At 42.2% G+C, this 18,120-nt stretch overlaps 1 protein-coding gene across 2 annotated transcripts; it reads left to right on the plus strand.

Annotated features, from left to right (window-relative positions):
- The first annotated feature begins 196 nt into the window (after positions 1-196).
- Positions 197-17,245, plus strand: SLC35E3 (solute carrier family 35 member E3). 2 transcript variants are annotated; one of them, XM_067697274.1, is made up of 5 exons: positions 199-801; positions 1,628-1,738; positions 5,648-5,806; positions 9,672-9,754; positions 14,809-17,245. In XM_067697274.1, the coding sequence occupies exons 1-5, from the start codon at positions 400-402 to the stop codon at positions 14,993-14,995; spliced, it is 942 nt and encodes a 313-aa protein (XP_067553375.1). In that variant the 5' UTR covers positions 199-399; the 3' UTR covers positions 14,996-17,245. The 2 variants fall into 2 exon arrangements, with proteins under 2 accessions (XP_067553376.1, XP_067553375.1); XM_067697275.1 differs by lacking the exon at positions 1,628-1,738 and having other exon boundaries at positions 197-801.
- The last annotated feature ends 875 nt before the right edge of the window (positions 17,246-18,120 follow it).

Raw genomic sequence — 18,120 nt, forward strand, 5'->3', positions numbered from 1 at the left:
AGATTGGCGCAGCCAGGTTTAGGTAACCCAGGAGATAGTGGACCAAGGACGCAGCTCTCCGCACCCAGAGCTCAACGCGCCTGCGCAGGTAGAGGCCGCTTCCTGAACTGTTCAAGGGCGGAAGCGCGGGCTCCCCGAGTCACGTGGCCGAGGGCGGAAGGGGGCGGAGCGCGCGGGACGTGCTGCCGCGTAGTCGCCGGCTGAATGGGCGGTGGCAGAGCATGTGTGATCCGCTGAGGCTGCAGCCTGCCAGGGACCCAGTGGTTGCATGCCTCTCCCCGGCCGGACCGTAAAGCCAGGGGCTGCGAGGACGCGGCGGCGGAGGAGGAGGCAAAGGGCAGCTGGAGGTAGGCCGGGCGCCCCTTTCCGAGGGTGAAGGGCCCCGGCTCCGCGGGGGTCATGGCAGCGCTGGCCGATAGAGTACGAGGCAGAGGGCGCATCGCCGCCGGGCTCCTGCTCAACCTACTGGTGTCCATCTGCATCGTGTTCCTCAACAAATGGATCTATGTCCACTACGGCTTCCCCAACATGAGCCTGACCCTGGTGCACTTCGTGGTAACTTGGCTGGGCTTGTACGTCTGCCAGAAACTGGACATGTTTGCCCCCAAAAGTCTGCCGCCTTCCAAGCTTCTCCTCCTGGCCCTCAGCTTCTGTGGCTTCGTGGTCTTCACCAACTTATCTCTGCAGAACAACACCATAGGCACCTATCAGCTGGCCAAGGCCATGACCACGCCGGTGATCATAGTCATCCAGACCTTCTGCTATAAGAAAACCTTCTCCACCAAAATACAGCTCACGCTGGTGAGTAGCTTCAGCTGGGCGAGGCGCACCTCTTAACAACCCACCTCCTGGACAGTCTTTCTCCCTGGGAAATTTGAATGGTTAACCTTGCACCACGCTCTTTCCCGTGATCTGGAAATCCACTCGAGTCCTTTGTGAGCAAGTGAACTTAAGGCTTATTTGGGGAAGGTGAAAAAAAGCCATCTTGGCGCTCTGTTGGGCTTTTAGCCCGGTAGAGTGTGCTTGTGTGAGTTTTAATAACTACTGTTTGATGGAAATCCTTAAATGCTATGATCGGTAAGAAAAGAAAGCTGTGTTGGGTGATGCAAATCTGTATGGGATTAAGTGCAAAAGCTCAAACTGAAAAACGTTTATGATAAACGTAAAATGTTAAGTCTCAGGATATGTTTGCGGCGACATACTGCAGAGGCTTCAGCGTCTTTAAATAAGACTAAAATAATTTTAGCATTTCATAACTTACAGCATTTAAAATCTTAATGCTTTTGTTGTATATTTATATATTGTTTAGACACTGGTTTTGGGGTCCATTTACTACTATATGCACGCATGTGGTATTTTCTTGCAAAGTGCAATGCATCGACTCATTTTACCCAGAATTTTACTTTAAATAGAATTAAATGTGAGCATAAATATAGAATTATCATATTTCATTTTGAAGAAATAGGATTACCAGTCCGTTTTTATTCAAATGGAAAAAATATTTATAAAGGTTCATTGTTTCCTAATGATGTTTTTATGATTAACCTTTCAAGACACTGTGAAAGGAATACTAATTTTATGTCTCATAAATTTAATCTGAACAACGTTTACCTCTTTTTCTTTACAGATTCCTATAACTGTAGGTGTAATCCTAAATTCTTATTACGATGTGAAGTTTAATTTCCTTGGAACGGTGTTTGCTGCTCTTGGTGTTTTAGTTACATCCCTTTATCAAGTGGTTGGTAATTTTTTTTTTCTTTATGTGCCCTTTTTAGCAGATTTCATAAATTTTGAAGCTGTGCCCCAAGGTTTAGACAATACAGTATAGAGACAATAGACTGTTGGGAAGAAAGCATAATTGCATAAATTGTCTGACTCAAGGTGAAGAGAAGAAAGGAGACAGAGAAACTTGGGTGTATGATGCTCACCAAGTACCTCCCTACCTGTTTGTAAGTGTATATTACCCATGCTTAACAGTCTGAGTTTGGGGTGATGGTATATTATTTTCTGGGATATCTTTACAAAATGAATAGTAAGACTTTTTACTTGAGGATTGAGTCCATTGGTTGTATTTACCATTTACTCTTTAATTATGACATTACTGTGAAGGAGTGAGTACAGGTGCAAAAATTTGAACAGGAAAGGAAAATTTGAGATTTGTAAATCTTTGCCTCAGAAGATATGCTGCTGTTACAGCTCATATATTCTAATCATTTTTCTCCGTCAATATTTTATAGCAATGGGTATTTCACTTCTTGCACTAGCGCGGTGACTTGCCTGTAACAGCCATTTATTTGACATTTGTTCATGGATTCACTTACTTCATTACCATAAAATCTCAACAAGTATTTTTGTTTGTTTCTTATATATTGGAGGAAAGAATAGTGAATGACGAAGGGTACAGTGAAACAGTGTTTTCTCTGTACTGAAAACCTTGGACTGGAAATTGTGGTTTCCAGTGCCTGCGTATGGGGAATCAGAGCCAAAATGTGTGACCAGTTTTACTTTTTTCACAAACGTCCACTGGTTATAAACTAAGGCATTCTTGTTATGAATGTTAGGAGTTTAATAATACAGCTTTAGCATCTTAAATTTTCTAGTACTGGTCATTTCAGAAACATTGTTATGTGAAAATTCTGGGGTTGAAAACATTTCTTAGTGGCAGAGAAGCAGTTTAAATGAAAGAGAGCAGTGACATGAGAGGGTGGGGCACCTGCTCAATCTTGTCACTTGGCCTCAAGATATTCTGTCTTTTACTGCAGAGAGAAATCAGAGGAAGCTCAGGTTTGTGCTTTAAGAAAATTGCATTTGGGCATACTTCAGTGAGTTTAAAGTTAAATTTTTTAATTAGATACAGTCAGTGAACATTCCTATTTCTCTTTTTTGTTAAATGGACTTTATTTTTGACCCAGTATGGATTATTTATTAGATATAGCAAGAAATTTCATTTGTTGAACGTTAGAATTTCTTGTATTCCTTACACATCACTTCAATTCAGAGTACTCACTGCCCATGCCAATATGACCGTTTTTGTTCACACAAGTTTCAAAATTGCTATAGGGTGGAATCAAAGGATTCTGTATCTCTCAGGTAGATATCTGAAATGAGATTGACCAAGGAATGATTATAGACTAAGTCATGGGCAGAGTTTTTGATTATCAGTAAATGGTAAAAGTACTGGTACAGAATAGGTGTATTCCCTCCCAAAATTCATTTTAAGGAAAGTTGTATTTTCCCATTGTAACCTGGTATAATTTCTAAGTTATTTCTTCTTATACTGCTAGGGCATTAAAAGGAATTAAGAGATGAGTGACCAACTATTAGTTTTAGTGGTAGAAAGATGGTTGACTCCTTCATTCATTCAAAAGACATTTCTTCTGCTTTATGCTCAACCTTGATACAAAGATAAAGGGCAGCTATAATCCAGCATTGCAGAAACACATGGAGACAGCTGATAACAAGTGGTATAGCTCAGAGTATGAGGAAAGTTCTGAGGAGCACCAGGGAAGAAGGGGTAGTTCTGCACAAGGGCGGTAGTGAGGTAAGATTTTATGGGAAGGTTAACAATTTAAATTGAAGAATGCTCAGGAATTCGCTTAGCAAAGAAATAGAGCAGAGGTCTTTCTTTGCAGTGATGTGTGAAGGTACAGAGCATTTTTGGAGAACTTGATTTGTTTGGTGGGACTGGACTGTAGTTGCGTGGTGGAAAGACAAGGCTGAGGGGTGGGTGAGACCAGATGGCAGAGTTTTGAGTGTTATGCTGAGGAAGTGTGCCCTTTATCCTGCAGGTACCAGGAGAGGAGTTCAGATGGGCAGTGACTTGATCACTCCCTGTGTTTTAGAAACTTCACTCTGGTGGCAGTGAAGGATGAATAAGAGGGACGACAGGGTGACAGGCAGAGCAGTCAGGAAGTGCTCCATGGTTTAAGGGGAAGACAGGAAGGGCCTGAACAAGGACAGTGGTACTGGACGTGGAAAGGAAAGAATAGACTTCAGAGACCTTTTGGAGAAAGAATTAGTAGGACCTGACTGGATGTGAGAATGAGGAAAATAAGGAGTCTGATCCTTGGAGGAGATTATATCATTAATTATCGGACCAACACAGGAGGAGCTAATTTGGAGAAGGAATTAATCCGCTTAATCGTAAACAAGCTCCTTCAGGTGATATAACTGAAGATGGCTAGTTAGCTGTTTGTTGAAGGTGGGACTTAAAGGATGCTCAGGGAAGGAGGTCAGAGCTGTAGATGTCAGCGGATAGTAAAAGATCAGTGAGGGAGATAAAAGAGGAAAGCCAGACATCTCCCTTACAGGTAGTAAGTGAAGGAACAGGTGAGCGAGGAAGCAGCGCGAACCAGCAGTCAAGTTCTTCCTAGAGAAATCTGCAGGTTCTGCAGAGGGCTGCGGCCGGAAGGGGACTCAGGGCAGTCCTTCGATGTGGCCACTGGAGGTGAAGGTGCCCTTTTGGGGAGCAGTTTCACGAGAGGGTTGGTGGGCAGAAGCCAGGCTGCACGGCAGTGAGGGCAGGTGGTGGCCTGAGAGTCACCACCATTCCAGGCTGTCTGTCCTGTGTCAGAGACACACAGCTGCCCAGAGAGGCTGCCCAACACAGGGCTGTGCACATCCCCTCTGCATTCATTTTTGCTTGCTGCGGTGTCCCAAGCAAAAGAATCAATTCTCTGTCCTTCATGTTCACAGCAGACTCTCATTAAGGCTGACAGGAGTATGCTTCAGATTTCTCCCTCTTCTATTTTTGTCTTGGTGAATTTCTATAGACTTAGAGTTTATGTAACAGGATACCCGGACCTACAGGAAAGAGGATTATGTAGGAGCAGTTATTCAAAAGCCTGGCTGTTCCTGCCAGATCTTATTCAGACAGTCCTATCAAGCTTTCTTTAAAGCCTCCTTTTCAGTTATATTTGTGAAGCATTTTGAGAACTGATGGGATTTGAGGCTTTGGGGTGTTGGTTCTACCGAAGGATAGTCTTTTAAAGTTTGTGATTATCTAGTTTATTGAGGAGTATAGGTGTGGGATTACCCACCAAAACGTCAGCCATAAAGAGGAAAGTTCCTTCTACCATCGATTGGGTTTTCTGAAGTGAATGAAAAGACCTCACATACCTTTTTAGCCACACATATTGGCAGCCACCTGGGATAACTGAGGTTTCTGTCAATCTGTAATTAGAGTCCGCCCTGCCCCCCAGTCTTCGTTTTGGGGGCCATTTTTAGAAAGAAATGAAGTCTGACACTGCATCTGTATTCCTGCTTATCCTGCTTATAAATATTATCCTGCTTAGAAATTTCCATTCCTGCCTAATTTTCCCAAGATCGCTGATGCCTGTGGGCCCCGGTATGCATTGACTTTCCCCATCTACTCGGATCAGGAGGGAAGAGAGGATTTTTTTTCGCCTTTATAATTGAGAAGAAAATAGATTATCAGACATTGAATTTATAAAGCTCCTTTCATCCAGGGAGCTTAATATAATATACATATATATTATTGATCTTTGAAATCTTATAGACTCATTAGGCATTTCCTCTTCCCCCCGCCCTGCCTCACATTCCCACGTTTGTGGCTAGAGTTGCATCTTTTGTTTGTTGAGTGATGCTGTTTTTTTCTGCCTAACTCGTTCTCTCTCCTAATTTTCAGTGGGTAGGAGCCAAACAGCATGAATTGCAAGTAAACTCGATGCAGCTGCTGTACTACCAGGCCCCGATGTCATCTGCCATGTTGCTGGTCGCCGTGCCCTTCTTTGAGCCGGTGTTCGCAGAAGGAGGAATATTTGGTCCCTGGTCAGTCTCTGCTTTGGTGAGTTATAATTGTTTTGGTGTCTAAGAAACAAGATAATAATAATTTCTCCATTATTAATGCAATTTTTAGTTTTCAGAGCACTAGCTCAAATCCATTCTCATATTTAGTCTTTATAATCACCCTTTAAGGGAGGCAAGGTAAGGATTATTCATTAGATGAAGAAACTGAGGCACAGAAAGATTGAGGGACTTGCTTAGGGTTAAATTGCCAGTCAGTGGCCAAACCAGGACTAGAATTCAGGTCTTCTGATGTCTGGTTACTGTGCTGAGCCCGCCAGGCTATTGCCCACCAATACTTTGGGCATTTTTTTTGTTTCTTAAATAATGAAAATATAACTTTGTTGATTTTCTTCTAATAGTATAAGTAGTACATGCTCATTGTATGCATTTTTGAACATACATAAAATTATAAAGTGAAGGTCTCCCCAAATCCTGCCACACTAAGATAAACACCTTTACCATTTTGGTGATGATCATTTCATGGATCTCTTTCATATACACAGACACACGCATGTGTGTGTATGTTTAATTTCATATGTATGTAACCGTATTATATATGCTGGGTTTTGGGGAGGTTTTTTTTTTTTTTTTTTTTGCGGTACACGGGCCTTTCACTGTTGTGGCCTGTCCCGTTGCGGACCACAGGCTCCGGACGCACAGGCTTAGCGGCCATGGCTCACGGGCCCAGCCGCTCTGCGGCATGTGGGATCTTCCCGGACCGGGGCACGAACCCGTGTCCCCTGCATCGGCAGGCGAACTCTCAACCACTGCGCCACCAGGGAAGCCCTTTGGGAGGTTTTTTTGTGGCTGCGCCGCATGGCATGTGGGATGCTAGTTCCCCTACCAGGTATCGAACCCGTGCCCCCTGCAGTGGAAGCGTGGAGTCCTAACCACTGGACTGCCAGGGAATTCCCTATATATGCAGCTTTTATCATGGATTCCTTTTCCTCAGCCCTCCTACCCATACACACATCAACATCCCATTACCTCACCCCCTGTCCCTTGAAATAAGTCATGTTAACATTCTAGTGTTTGTTCTTCCATGTTTTTCTCCGTGCTGTGCATACCCACATGTAAACACATACAACATACATAGGCACACATGCACGTATGTACACATAAATTGCACATTGGTTTTTTTACAGAAGTGGGATCATATTACACATGATTTTCTGTATCTTGCTTTTCGCACTTAAAAATGTCCCATGAAAATCCCTTCAAATCATTCTTTCAGTACTTGTATAATAGTTCCAGTTCTTAACCACTATGAACAGTATTACAGTAAACATCCTTGTACATGTGTCCTCATGAACTGGTACTTTTTATTCTATGGGATAGAGTCCTAGAGTGGAATTGCCAGATCAAAGGGACCTGTACTTTGGGGACATTTTTTTAATAAAGTTAGAAAGTATAATCCCCCTATTTAGGAAAGGAACTCCTGCTTCCCATACTTTTAACACAGTCAGTGGGAACATCTTTTTTGCTGGTGGTGTTGATTTATCAACCTTGCATAGCCCTTACTCTGCTCCAGGCACTATTCTAAGCTCTTTGCAAATATTAACTTATTTGATCCTCATAACAACTTTATTAGGTGTTTACTGATGAGGGAACTGAGAGACAAAGCGTTAAGTAACTGACTCAAGGTCCACAGCAGAGCCAGACTTTGAATCCATGCATTCCAGATCCAAAGTCCACATTCTTAACCACCCTGCGAGGCTGCCTGTGAGCAGAATGGTAGCTGTTTCGAATTCATATACTTTAGCATTTGCGCTTTTTTCCCAAGGTAGAAATCAGTGGACCATCTCTCAGGTGATATCTCCTCTTACTTTTACAAAAGTTACCCATCTTGGTCATCTTGCCTATCAACCACTGCAGCTTGAGCACCTTAGACTAGGAGGGGAGAGGCTTTATGTGACTGGCCCTCTGACAGATTTGAAAATGAGGACCTCAGCAGAAAGGCCATAAAAAAGGTCAAAGAAACAAGAACATAGCCAGTCTGAGGCCATTGAATAAGGGAAAGTCACCTGCATTCCTTCTTGTCCCTAGAGGGCATCATTGCCTCAAAGTAGAGCATGTAATTGTGTGTTTAATGATGTGCCAGGTCATCAAGAAATAGGCATGTGACATTCTGTGAACTCAATAAAATTAACAAGGACACATTTCTAGAAACAGTTTTTAAAATCTTTAAGGAGCAAGTTTCTCTTAGTTGAAAATTTAATGGAACTCACTGTTGTAAAACAAGTAAGGTGTTACTATTTCTACCTAAATAGGCTGCAAATCCAATTGGCCTGGGCTTCTTCTGACTGCACTGGTTTAAAAACAGAAAACCCACATGGGACAGAAAGAATCTTCAAATATGACATTTTCTTTGGAATTTAAACTTCTTACTAATTCAAATTGTAACTAACATTTTCTCTAGATTCTCTTTTTTCAGAAATAGAAAATGTTTTTGTAACTTTTACAATGAGATTGTGGGATACGTGTGGACAGAATGTTGTGTGTGTCTACAGTGGTACAGCTGCTTTGGTTCCCCGCCTCAGCCAAGTCGGTTAACTCGCCATCCCATGCACACACCTGGGCTTTCACGCCTCCATGCTTTGACCCATACTGTTTCCTGCCCCTGTTATTTCTTTCTCTAATCAAAACATGCATTTGAAATCCAAAGACTGTTCTTGCTATCGCAGCCCAGAAGGACATCTCCTGTCTAGAGTCCTACAGAACCTATCGTCTGTTTGCCTATTAACGAGGTAGAGCTCAGGACTCATTTTCTTTTCTTGCCTGAGCTGTTCATCTTGTATTGCACTCTCTCTTTCATGTGGTTAAGAGGTAGCATGGCAGAGCAGGTTAGGAGCAGGGACTCCAGTACCTTGGCCCTTCTTACTGGCTGTGTGTCTTAGGCAAGTTGCTTTACCTCTCTGTGCTCTGTTTTCTTGTCTGTAAAAAGGGAAGCTATTTTACTCCCTCATGGCTGTTTGCAATGATTAAATGAGTTAATATATGTAAAATATTTAGAACAATTCTTGGTGCATAATAAGTACTATATAAGTATAAGCTATGATTATCAAGATTTTTATCATGTGCTCAAGCAGTTTCTAAGATCTTTGAGGGCAGGAACCCACTGTGTTCCTTACAAGGCCTGGCTTAGTTTTATAGATACCTGATGAATGCCTACTGATTGAATTTAAATAAGAATAAATATAAACAATTCAATGGAAAAAAGATCTGGAAGGATATATACCAACGTATTAATAGTGGTGAGTGGTTGAGATTTAAAGAATTCCTTATGAGTTCTCTTCACAAGGAAAAAATCTTTTTTTCTATTTATTTTTCTATTATTTAATTTTGTATTCACATGAGATGATGGATGTTCTCTAAACTTGCTGTGGTAATCATTTCATAATGTGTGTAAATTAAATCATGATGCTGTACACCTTAAACTTATGCAGTGCTGTATGTCAATTATATCTCAATAAAACTAGAAAGAAAAAAAGAATTCTTTATATTCTTGCTCATCTTTATTGTCTGGTTTTTCTGTAATGAATATATATTACTTTTATAATAAGAAATTATTACAAAATAATCTTTCTTTGGATAGATAAGAAAAATGAATCTGGAGATTTACATTCAGAGGCAGGATATTGTTGGAGAATTTCCCATTGCATTTTGTAGACAAAATTACATTTGTGAATACTACTCATTCTGCTCTTTAACCCTCAGTTCTTGCTATCTCCCAACTTGATTCTCTCTTTTTAAAAATCTTGTTTTTAATGGTTGATAGAAGTGCCTGATGAAGTGTATTTTCACTTGATGATTGCAATGATTGCAGCTGCTTTGCATTAATGATTCTTCTGGTTTATTTGTAGCTGATGGTCCTGCTCTCTGGAGTAATAGCTTTCATGGTGAACTTATCGATTTATTGGATCATTGGGAACACTTCACCAGTCACGTATCCTTTTCCTAACAACTTACAAATGTGTAGTCTTTTATATTCTCCAAAACTCTGTCACATTGATTTCCTTATTTGAGTCTCACACTTTCTATTGCATGGCCTAAACTGAGTAGAATGAGTTATTTTTAGTCTCTTACTAGAGTCTGTGGAAATTTAAAGAACTGTGAACTGGGGAAATGGGTTAGCTTTCTGTATGATAAATGCTTTTGAATTTTCTTTAAGGAATAGGTGACCTTTTCCCTTATCAGAATTAACATAGAGCACCATTCCTTGTGCATAGTGGGGTTAAATAAATATTTGTTGACTGAATAATGGGGTGGATACTTACGTTTTCCATCACTTTTCAGTTCTCGATAGTTCGATAATAATAAGGTAAAGGTGTGGTTAATCCAAATAACAGAAAATAATTTCAGACCAGTTGCTCTGACTTTTGAGCTTGTTTTTGTACTTGTCTGGCTACGGGTGTGCCTGCTTTTCTCAATGTTACTTCAAATCAAGAAGTGGAGTCATGGGGGCTTCCCTGGTGGCGCAGTGGTTGAGAGTCCACCTGCCAATGCAGGGGACACGGGTTCGTGTCCCGGTTTGGGAAGATCCCACATGCCGCGGAGCGGCTGGGCCCATGAGCCATGGCCACTGAGCCTGCGCGTCCGGAGCCTGTGCTCCGCAGCGGGAGAGGCCACAACAGTGAGAGGCCTGCGTACCGCAAAAAAAAAAAAAAAAAAAAAAGAAGTGGAGTCATGACTTGAATGTCTGAATCAAACTCAACTGCCCATTTTTAACATTTTGCTTTTAATGAGTGAACACCGAGATGTCAACAAAGTAAAAAAGCAGCATATTTGCCCACTATCAGTAAATAACAGTGATGATAATGATAATTTTTTTAAAAAAACAATACCTGGGGACTCCCCTGGTGGCGCATTGGTTATGACTCTGTGCTCCCGATGCAGGGGGCCCGGGTTCGATCCTTGGTCCAGGAACTAGGTCCCACATGCCACAACTAAGAGTTTGCATGCCGCAACTAAGGAGCCGGCGCAACCAAATAAATAAATAATTTTTTAAAAATTTATTTATTTAGGGCTTCCCTGGTGGCACAGTGGTTGAGAGTCCACCTGCCGATGCAGGGGACACGCGTTTGTTCCCCTGTCTGGGAAGATCCCACATGCCGCAGAGCGGCTGGGCCCATGAGCCATGGCCGCTGAGCCTGTGCGTCCGGAGCCTGTGCAAAAAAAAAAAAAAAAATTTAGTTAGTTAGTTATTTTTGGCTGCGTTGGGTCTTTGTTGCTGTACACGGGCTTTCTTTTTTCCAGTTGCGGCGAGCGGGGGCTCCTCTTCCTTGCAGTGCGCAGGCCTCTCATTGCGATGGCTTCTCTTGTTGCGGAGCACGGGCTGTAGGCGTGCGGGCTTCATTAGTTGTGGCACGTGGGCTCAGTAGTTGTGGCTCACGGACTCTAGAGCGCAGGTTCAGTAGTTGTGGCGCATGGGCTTAGTTGCTCTGCGGCATGTGGTATATTCCCGGACCAGGGCTCGAACCCATGTCCCCTGCATTGGCAGGCGGATTCTTAACCACTGCACCACCAGGGAAGCCCAATAAATATTTTTTAAAAATTAAAAAATAAACAACACTTAATAAATGTTTATTTTGTGTCAGGCACTGTTCCAAACATCCTGTGTGTATTAAGCATTTAGTTTTTACAGCAGCTCGAAGAGATAAATTCTATCATTTTATTCTACAGAAGAGGAAATAGAGGCACAGAGAGGTTGAATAACTCACTTGGAGTTACCCAGCTGAGAAGTGTGGTGTCCAGATTTGAGCCCAGGTAGTCTAGCCCCAGGATTTATGCACCATGCTGCTAGATCAAGGCATCCAAGTGTGCGCCCTGATTAAGGGCATCCATTCATTCAGTCAACAAATACTTATTGAATGCCCCCTATAAACTGTTCCTTGACTTAATAAATATTCACATACTGAATATCTACTGTCTGTCAGGCACTGGAGATATAGTAGTGAACCGAAGAGACAAAAATCTTTGCTCTCACAGGCTTAAATTCTGGGGAGGAAGACAGGCTATAAACAAGAAAAATAAGAAATGGGCATATACAGGGCTAGATTGTGTTAAGTGATAAGGAGAAAAAGGTTAAGCAGGAAAGGGGATGTGAAATGTTGGGGACAGGGTTGCAGTTTTACGGAGGGTGGTTGGGAAGGCCTCAGCAAGACGGGTACTTTTGAGGAAAGACCTGAAGGAAGTGAGGTTGCTCTGTGCAGAGCAGGGTGGGTAGCGTTCCAGGCAGAGGGGACAGCAGGTGAGAGGCTGGAAGGAACAAGAAGCCTGTGTGGCTGGAGCGGGAAGAACAAAGGGTGGGTTCTTTGTCCCTGAAGAGTAACAGGGGGCCTGACTGAGCAGAACTTTCACACGAGGACTCCTACACCAAGTGAGAGGGGACGGTGTTGGAGTTTTGAGCAGAGAAATGCCATGATTTTCTGTCTGTTCTAATAGGATCCTTCTGGGCTACTGTGTTGAGAACAGACTGGGGGGGGGTACTTTTCAACTTCAGTGCTATTGGCCTTTTTGGTCCAGTGGACAGGCCTGTCCCGTCCACTGGAGCATGTTTAGCAGCATCTCTGGCCTCTACCCACGAGACGCCAGTAGCATCCCTTTCCCCAATTATGAAAACCAAAACTGTGTCCAGACCTTGCCCAGGTGACAAAATCACCCCTGGTTGGGAAAACCACTGTACTGAAAGTGGCAAGAGAAGAAGAGAAACCATCAGGAAGCCATGGCGGTTTGGTACCAGGACAGTCACAGTGGATATAGCGAGAAGTGATTGGGTTCTGGATATATGTTCAAGTAGAGCCAGCAGGTTTTATTGGCAGACTGGATTTGGAGAATGAGAGAGGAAAGATGGTTGCCACCCGGTTTGGGCCTGAGCACCTGGCAGGGTGGAGTTGCCATGGACTGAAATAGGACAGCCCCCAGGAGGCTTGGGGGTGGGGAGGAAGACCAAGTGCTCAGTTTTGGGTAAAAAGAATCTGAGTTCAAGGTCGAGGTCTCTGTTGGAGGTATTCCGGAGAGAGTCAGTAGTGTGTAGATGTGGTTTGAAGCAGTGAGCCTGGCTGAGATTACCAAGCAAACAAGTGGAAGAAAAAGAGGTGCCCAAAAACCGAGTCCTGGGTCACCTCGGTGTTTAGAGTTTGGAGAGATGACAGGAGCCAGGCAGAAGGGGCAGAGAAGGAGTGATCAAGGTGGAAGGAAGGAGGACAGGGTGTAGAAGCCAAGTGAGGAGGAAGAGGAGTCAGCTGTGCCCAAGGCCGCTGACAGGTCAAGCTTGAGGAATGCTGGAAAGGGATGGAGGAAGGGGTGTGTTGAGGTGGAGGTTTTGACGAGAACTTCAGCGTGTCCAGGTGGAAGCTGACCGGAGCAGAGTGGAGAATTAGAGAGAGGAATTGGAGATGTCGGGTATAGATTGCACCTGTTTTGTTCTGTGTTATTTTTCTAATTTACAAAAGGATTCACTGAAGCATTTCTTTAAATTTGCCTTTCCTCTCATGTAAATATTGTTAACAGATCATGAGCACTTCAAAGCGAGGCTGAGGAGTAAGGAAATGCTGAAGTGCGGGAGCCGGTTCACTCGTAATTGAAAATGAAGCCTGCTTTATTATGGTTATAATTAACGTCCTCGGGAAGGTCCTCCATCCCGCAGGAAAATTACCCTTCTTGGGTCGGGCCAGCACAGGTACCCTGGTGACTCAGCCCATGCTCTCCTGCTCGGAAGCAACTTCCAAGCTGCTTAGTTGGGCTCAGAACAGAGGAGGGAGCCTGGGCTTTGAGGTCGGACAGGTCCAGGTGTGCCAGCCCAGCCCCGCCGCTGCCTGTGGGCCTGCGTGACTTGTAGATCTCGGGCCTCACTCATATCACTTATGAAACGGGGGTTGTGGTACCTACAGAGTTGGGTGAGTGCTTGAGAGAATGTGTCCAGCACCTGGCAGGTGTTTATTATGCGCAAGTGCTGCTGTTGACAGCTGACCCATAGGGTGCTTCCTGGGTGCTCGAAGCCTCGCGTATATTAGCTTAGTTAATCCTCACGATGATGCTGAGGTACAGAGTGGTAGCTCTTCCTAGTACTGTGTTTGGGAAGAGTAGATGGGTACATGTCAGACGTCTGAAAAACAATAAAGTACTAATCCATATATAAAAAACTATTTAAAATACAGGAAGAGAATAATTTATAAAGGAGCCATTTGTGTGTCTTTAGTTTGTCTTTTAAATGAGCAGTGATTTGGAAACACCCTAATCCAGCAGCAAGTTACTGGCAGTCTGCTCATCTCAAACATGGACTTTGGAGTTAAATAGACCCATCTATGTTTGGCCTCTGGCTGTGCTGCTTACTAACTCTGTGATCTAAGTTACTTAAAATCTTCAAGCCTCTACAGTTGTCGATGGGAGGAGTGATACCACAGTGGAGGGAAATGTGATGCTTAAATAAAATGGTGTTATATATGCACCTGGCGTAGTGCCTGGCATGTATTGGTGCTCAGTGGTGTTCCATCCCCTGTCCCCGATTCCCTCTTAAACTTAAGCGCACTGGCTGTGTTGACCTTGTGTCAGCCATCTGGCACCTTTCACGTCTCACCTTATTTGCCAAGGGAAGTTTAGAAATGGTGCCATGAAACAGCATCACAAATTGCTCTACAAAAGACCTTCTCTGTACCTTGTTCTGAATCCCTTCCCCACCCTTGTACTGCAGGCCCTTTTCTCTTCTTTGCAGAGGTCAACAAGGAGAGTTGAGGCAGTCTCCTGTCACTGATTACTTGCTAAAACCTACCTGAAGAAGCTAGGATCAAGCCAGCACTTCACTGAAGTTCCTGTTGTTTAGATGGGGTGGGAGGCGGGGCGATGGGGGCAGGGGTGGGGCCGCCGTTTAGTCTGCGTTTCGTGCACTTCTCTCCAGGCACAGGAAGCTTTTGCTTCGTGGGGTGTGTGTGTGTGTGTGTGTGTGTTTGTGTGAATATAACATCTGGCTTGTTCTTTTTTATCCTTATCCAAAAACCTCAGCTATAACATGTTTGGACACTTCAAGTTCTGCATTACTTTATTTGGGGGATATGTTTTATTTAAGGATCCATTGTCCATTAATCAGGGTCTTGGCATGTTATGTACACTATTTGGCATTCTTGCCTATACCCATATTAAACTCAGTGAACAGGAAGGAAGTAAGAGTAAATTGATGCAACGTCCTTAATTAGGTTTTCATAGAGGAAAGAAAGTCGCCTGAAGATAAAAAAAAAAGTATTAAGTGTGCAAGTTACTTTCAAAGATGAAACAAAAATTATATTGCAAAATACATTAAATGATGGTTTGAAAGAAGTTAAGCAAAGGAATTTTATTCATAAATATGACTTTCTTGGGACTTACCTGGTGGTCCAGTGGTTGGGACTCCATGCTTCCACTGCCAAGGGTGCAGGTTTGATCCCTGGTCAGGGAACTAAGATCACACAAGCCGTGTGGCACAGCCAAAAATTTTAAAAAATTTTAAGTAAAAATAAAATAAATATGACTTTCTCTTTTACAGTACCTTTTTTAAAAAACGTAATTCTCTAAAACATGGCTCATGCTTCCTTTCAAAGATGATTCTGTGAAGTACACAGAATGTTTGGTTATATCAAATGAAGTACATGAAATTAAAGTTCTGTAATGGTGACAAAGGAATTCAGATCACTGTACTACAAACGTGTAGTGGTTTTTAAGGAAGGGCACGTAGGACTCCCCTACTTGCTCTTAGGTGGTCCCCAATGTGAGCCCAGTTATAATTTAGGCCAAAGTATTCAAGTCAGAATTTAAAGCTAGCATTTCTATTGATATTTTCGTTGTTTTAGTATAACTTCCTGCTTTTTTCATTTATAGATATGAAATAACATTTCTAGAAAGCAAAGTGTAGTAAAGGGGACCATAAGCCAAAATCCGGTTCTAAAAGTACCATTTCTCTAGTAGAAAATTGATGTAAGAACTTAGATGTTATCAAAAAAACTACAGTTTCTGTAGGTATTTTCTTGTTTTGAGCTCTCGGTGGACTCTAGAAACTATACATGAATTTAAAATCAAAATAGCTCCATGTTTAAATGGCTCAAAGAAAGGACTACGGGAGGAATTGAGCAGGTTTCTTCTTATCCTGGTGACTGTTCTTCTGGCCTCTGAGCATTTCGTGTTGGTAATTTCTTAAGACTACCTTCCTGTTGTCATTCCCTACCCGCCACGTGTGAGGCATCCGCGGAGCTTTCTTTGGCACTGAAGGATTTGGAGTGAACTATGTCAGCCTTTCTAAGGGGGCTGAGGAAAATCCTTGAGCAGCAAGTCAAGGCAAATGTACTCAAAGACTAAGCAGAAGCTTGATGAAGATACGAGGGAAGATTTGAGAGAGAAGTAGAGAAACAGTCAATATTTAACGAGTTCCATGAGTTTTTTAAAGGGATAATTAAAAAAAATGTTATGGGGGGAATACATGATACTTCAGGAAATAATTGTGCCACCTATTTAATTGCAAAATCTACTTCTGCCTTCCAACTTTTGACATTTGAGAATTCAAAGCAGTTGTTGATAACCTCTCACCATAAATTGACTGAAACAGGTAATCCCTCTTGTAAATAATTCTTTTTCTAAACATTGTTTAGAAACTTCAGGTGAGAACACAACACTTAGGAGGACAAAGAGCCACGTGTATAAAATATGCCGTTTAGGATTATTTTTTTCCTGGCCTGTTTGAAGTGAAAAGCCTCACTGAAAATCTTATTTTGACAGAATTTCAATGTATCAGTCAATCTGTTGTGTGATTTTTATGTGTGGTTTTCTGTTTTTGTTTTAAATACATTTGGTTCTTCTCTGTTTCCAAAGATACATTTTATTGTGCTAAGAAATACAAAGCAGATTGTCTTGCCAGATGGACCTCAGGAGTTATGTTTGTCTAAGAAATGTTCTCTGTGTATGTTTAAATTAACATATAATTATTTCCCCAAAGCTGGAGAAAAGTATTTCAGAGGATTATGCGACTTCTGTGCACTAACAGCTGAGTCGATTTGTGCCATGTACAAATTCTTCTTAACTGTAAATACAACTTGGGGAGGGGATTTATAATAAATGTTGGGGGAGAGTTATAATAAATGACTGATGTCAATAGGAATGCAAGGAAGGTTGGAACAAGACAGCATGGGAGGGTACGTATTTATAAGTGAATAAAATATGTACTCCTGGAACTAGAGTCTGATAAACAGTTTTTGCCCTGAAGACCATCTTCCCATTGAAAAGGAAATTCCTGGGGGAAAAATGTACCAGACCATAAGGACCAACCATAGAGACAAACCAGAAATGCAGTGCTATGGAAGAAAGCATGCTGGCTGTCCTTTTGTTACGGATGTAACTGCATTTGTTTTTTATTGTATGTTCGATGACTGGACTTCAGCTGTTACCTGTTATAAATAAAGAGAACCTGATGTTTTTACTTTCAAGTCGCATGTTAGGACCAGCGGAAGAAGGATGGCATCTGTGTATATGCAGGGGTACAGTGGCCTGTCCAGCCCCCAAATATGCAGCATCTAATGAAACAAAATCCTCATCTCCCTTTTAAAATAACATAAAGGAGAAATCTTTTTCTATGAAATGAAGCAAGCTTTTTCCTGTTGCATTTTTAAAAATACTTTTTAAATCTTGCTAGTTTCAAATCACTGGTCATCTTTTCTAAAAAAATCTACTTAAAAGCGACAGCACTAATCGACACTCCACATTGACCCCATCGGTGAGTAGTTGTTGGGTGAATGAATATGCAGAATGGCCAAAGGAGAAAGTCTGATTAAACGAATGAAGACCAGATTTATTAGATAGATTCTGTTTTGCATTTCTGTTTCCAAACTTGAACTGGATTATACTTGCTAACATCAGGAATACAATGATCATTTCATTCATTCAACAAGTTTTATTGAACATATATTTTGTGCCAAATACTGTGCTAGACACTGCAAAGACACTCCTGTGTTCCCTGTGATCTTAAGAAACATTGGTCTAGCAGAAAAGATAGACATTAATTAAATTAAAATGTGAGTTTATTAGTACAAACTCAAATAGTAAAAGGAACGTGGTTCTCTGGAGCATGTAACAAAAGAATCTGGCCTAGGATTGGCTGTCAGCAAAGGCGTCCACGAGGAAAGAACAACTCAACTGAAATCTGATGGGCATATAGAAGTTAGCTAAGCAAAGAGGGGGATTGCATTCTGATAAAAGGGAATAGCACATACAAAGGCCCATTGGTTGGAGGAGTTTATGATGAGTTTAAAGAACTGCAAAAAGGATGGAGCATAGCGGCTACATTTAGGGAAGGGG

Source organism: Pseudorca crassidens, chromosome 11 (genome assembly GCF_039906515.1).
Source record: "Pseudorca crassidens isolate mPseCra1 chromosome 11, mPseCra1.hap1, whole genome shotgun sequence".
Classification (NCBI taxonomy): Eukaryota; Metazoa; Chordata; class Mammalia; order Artiodactyla; family Delphinidae; genus Pseudorca; species Pseudorca crassidens.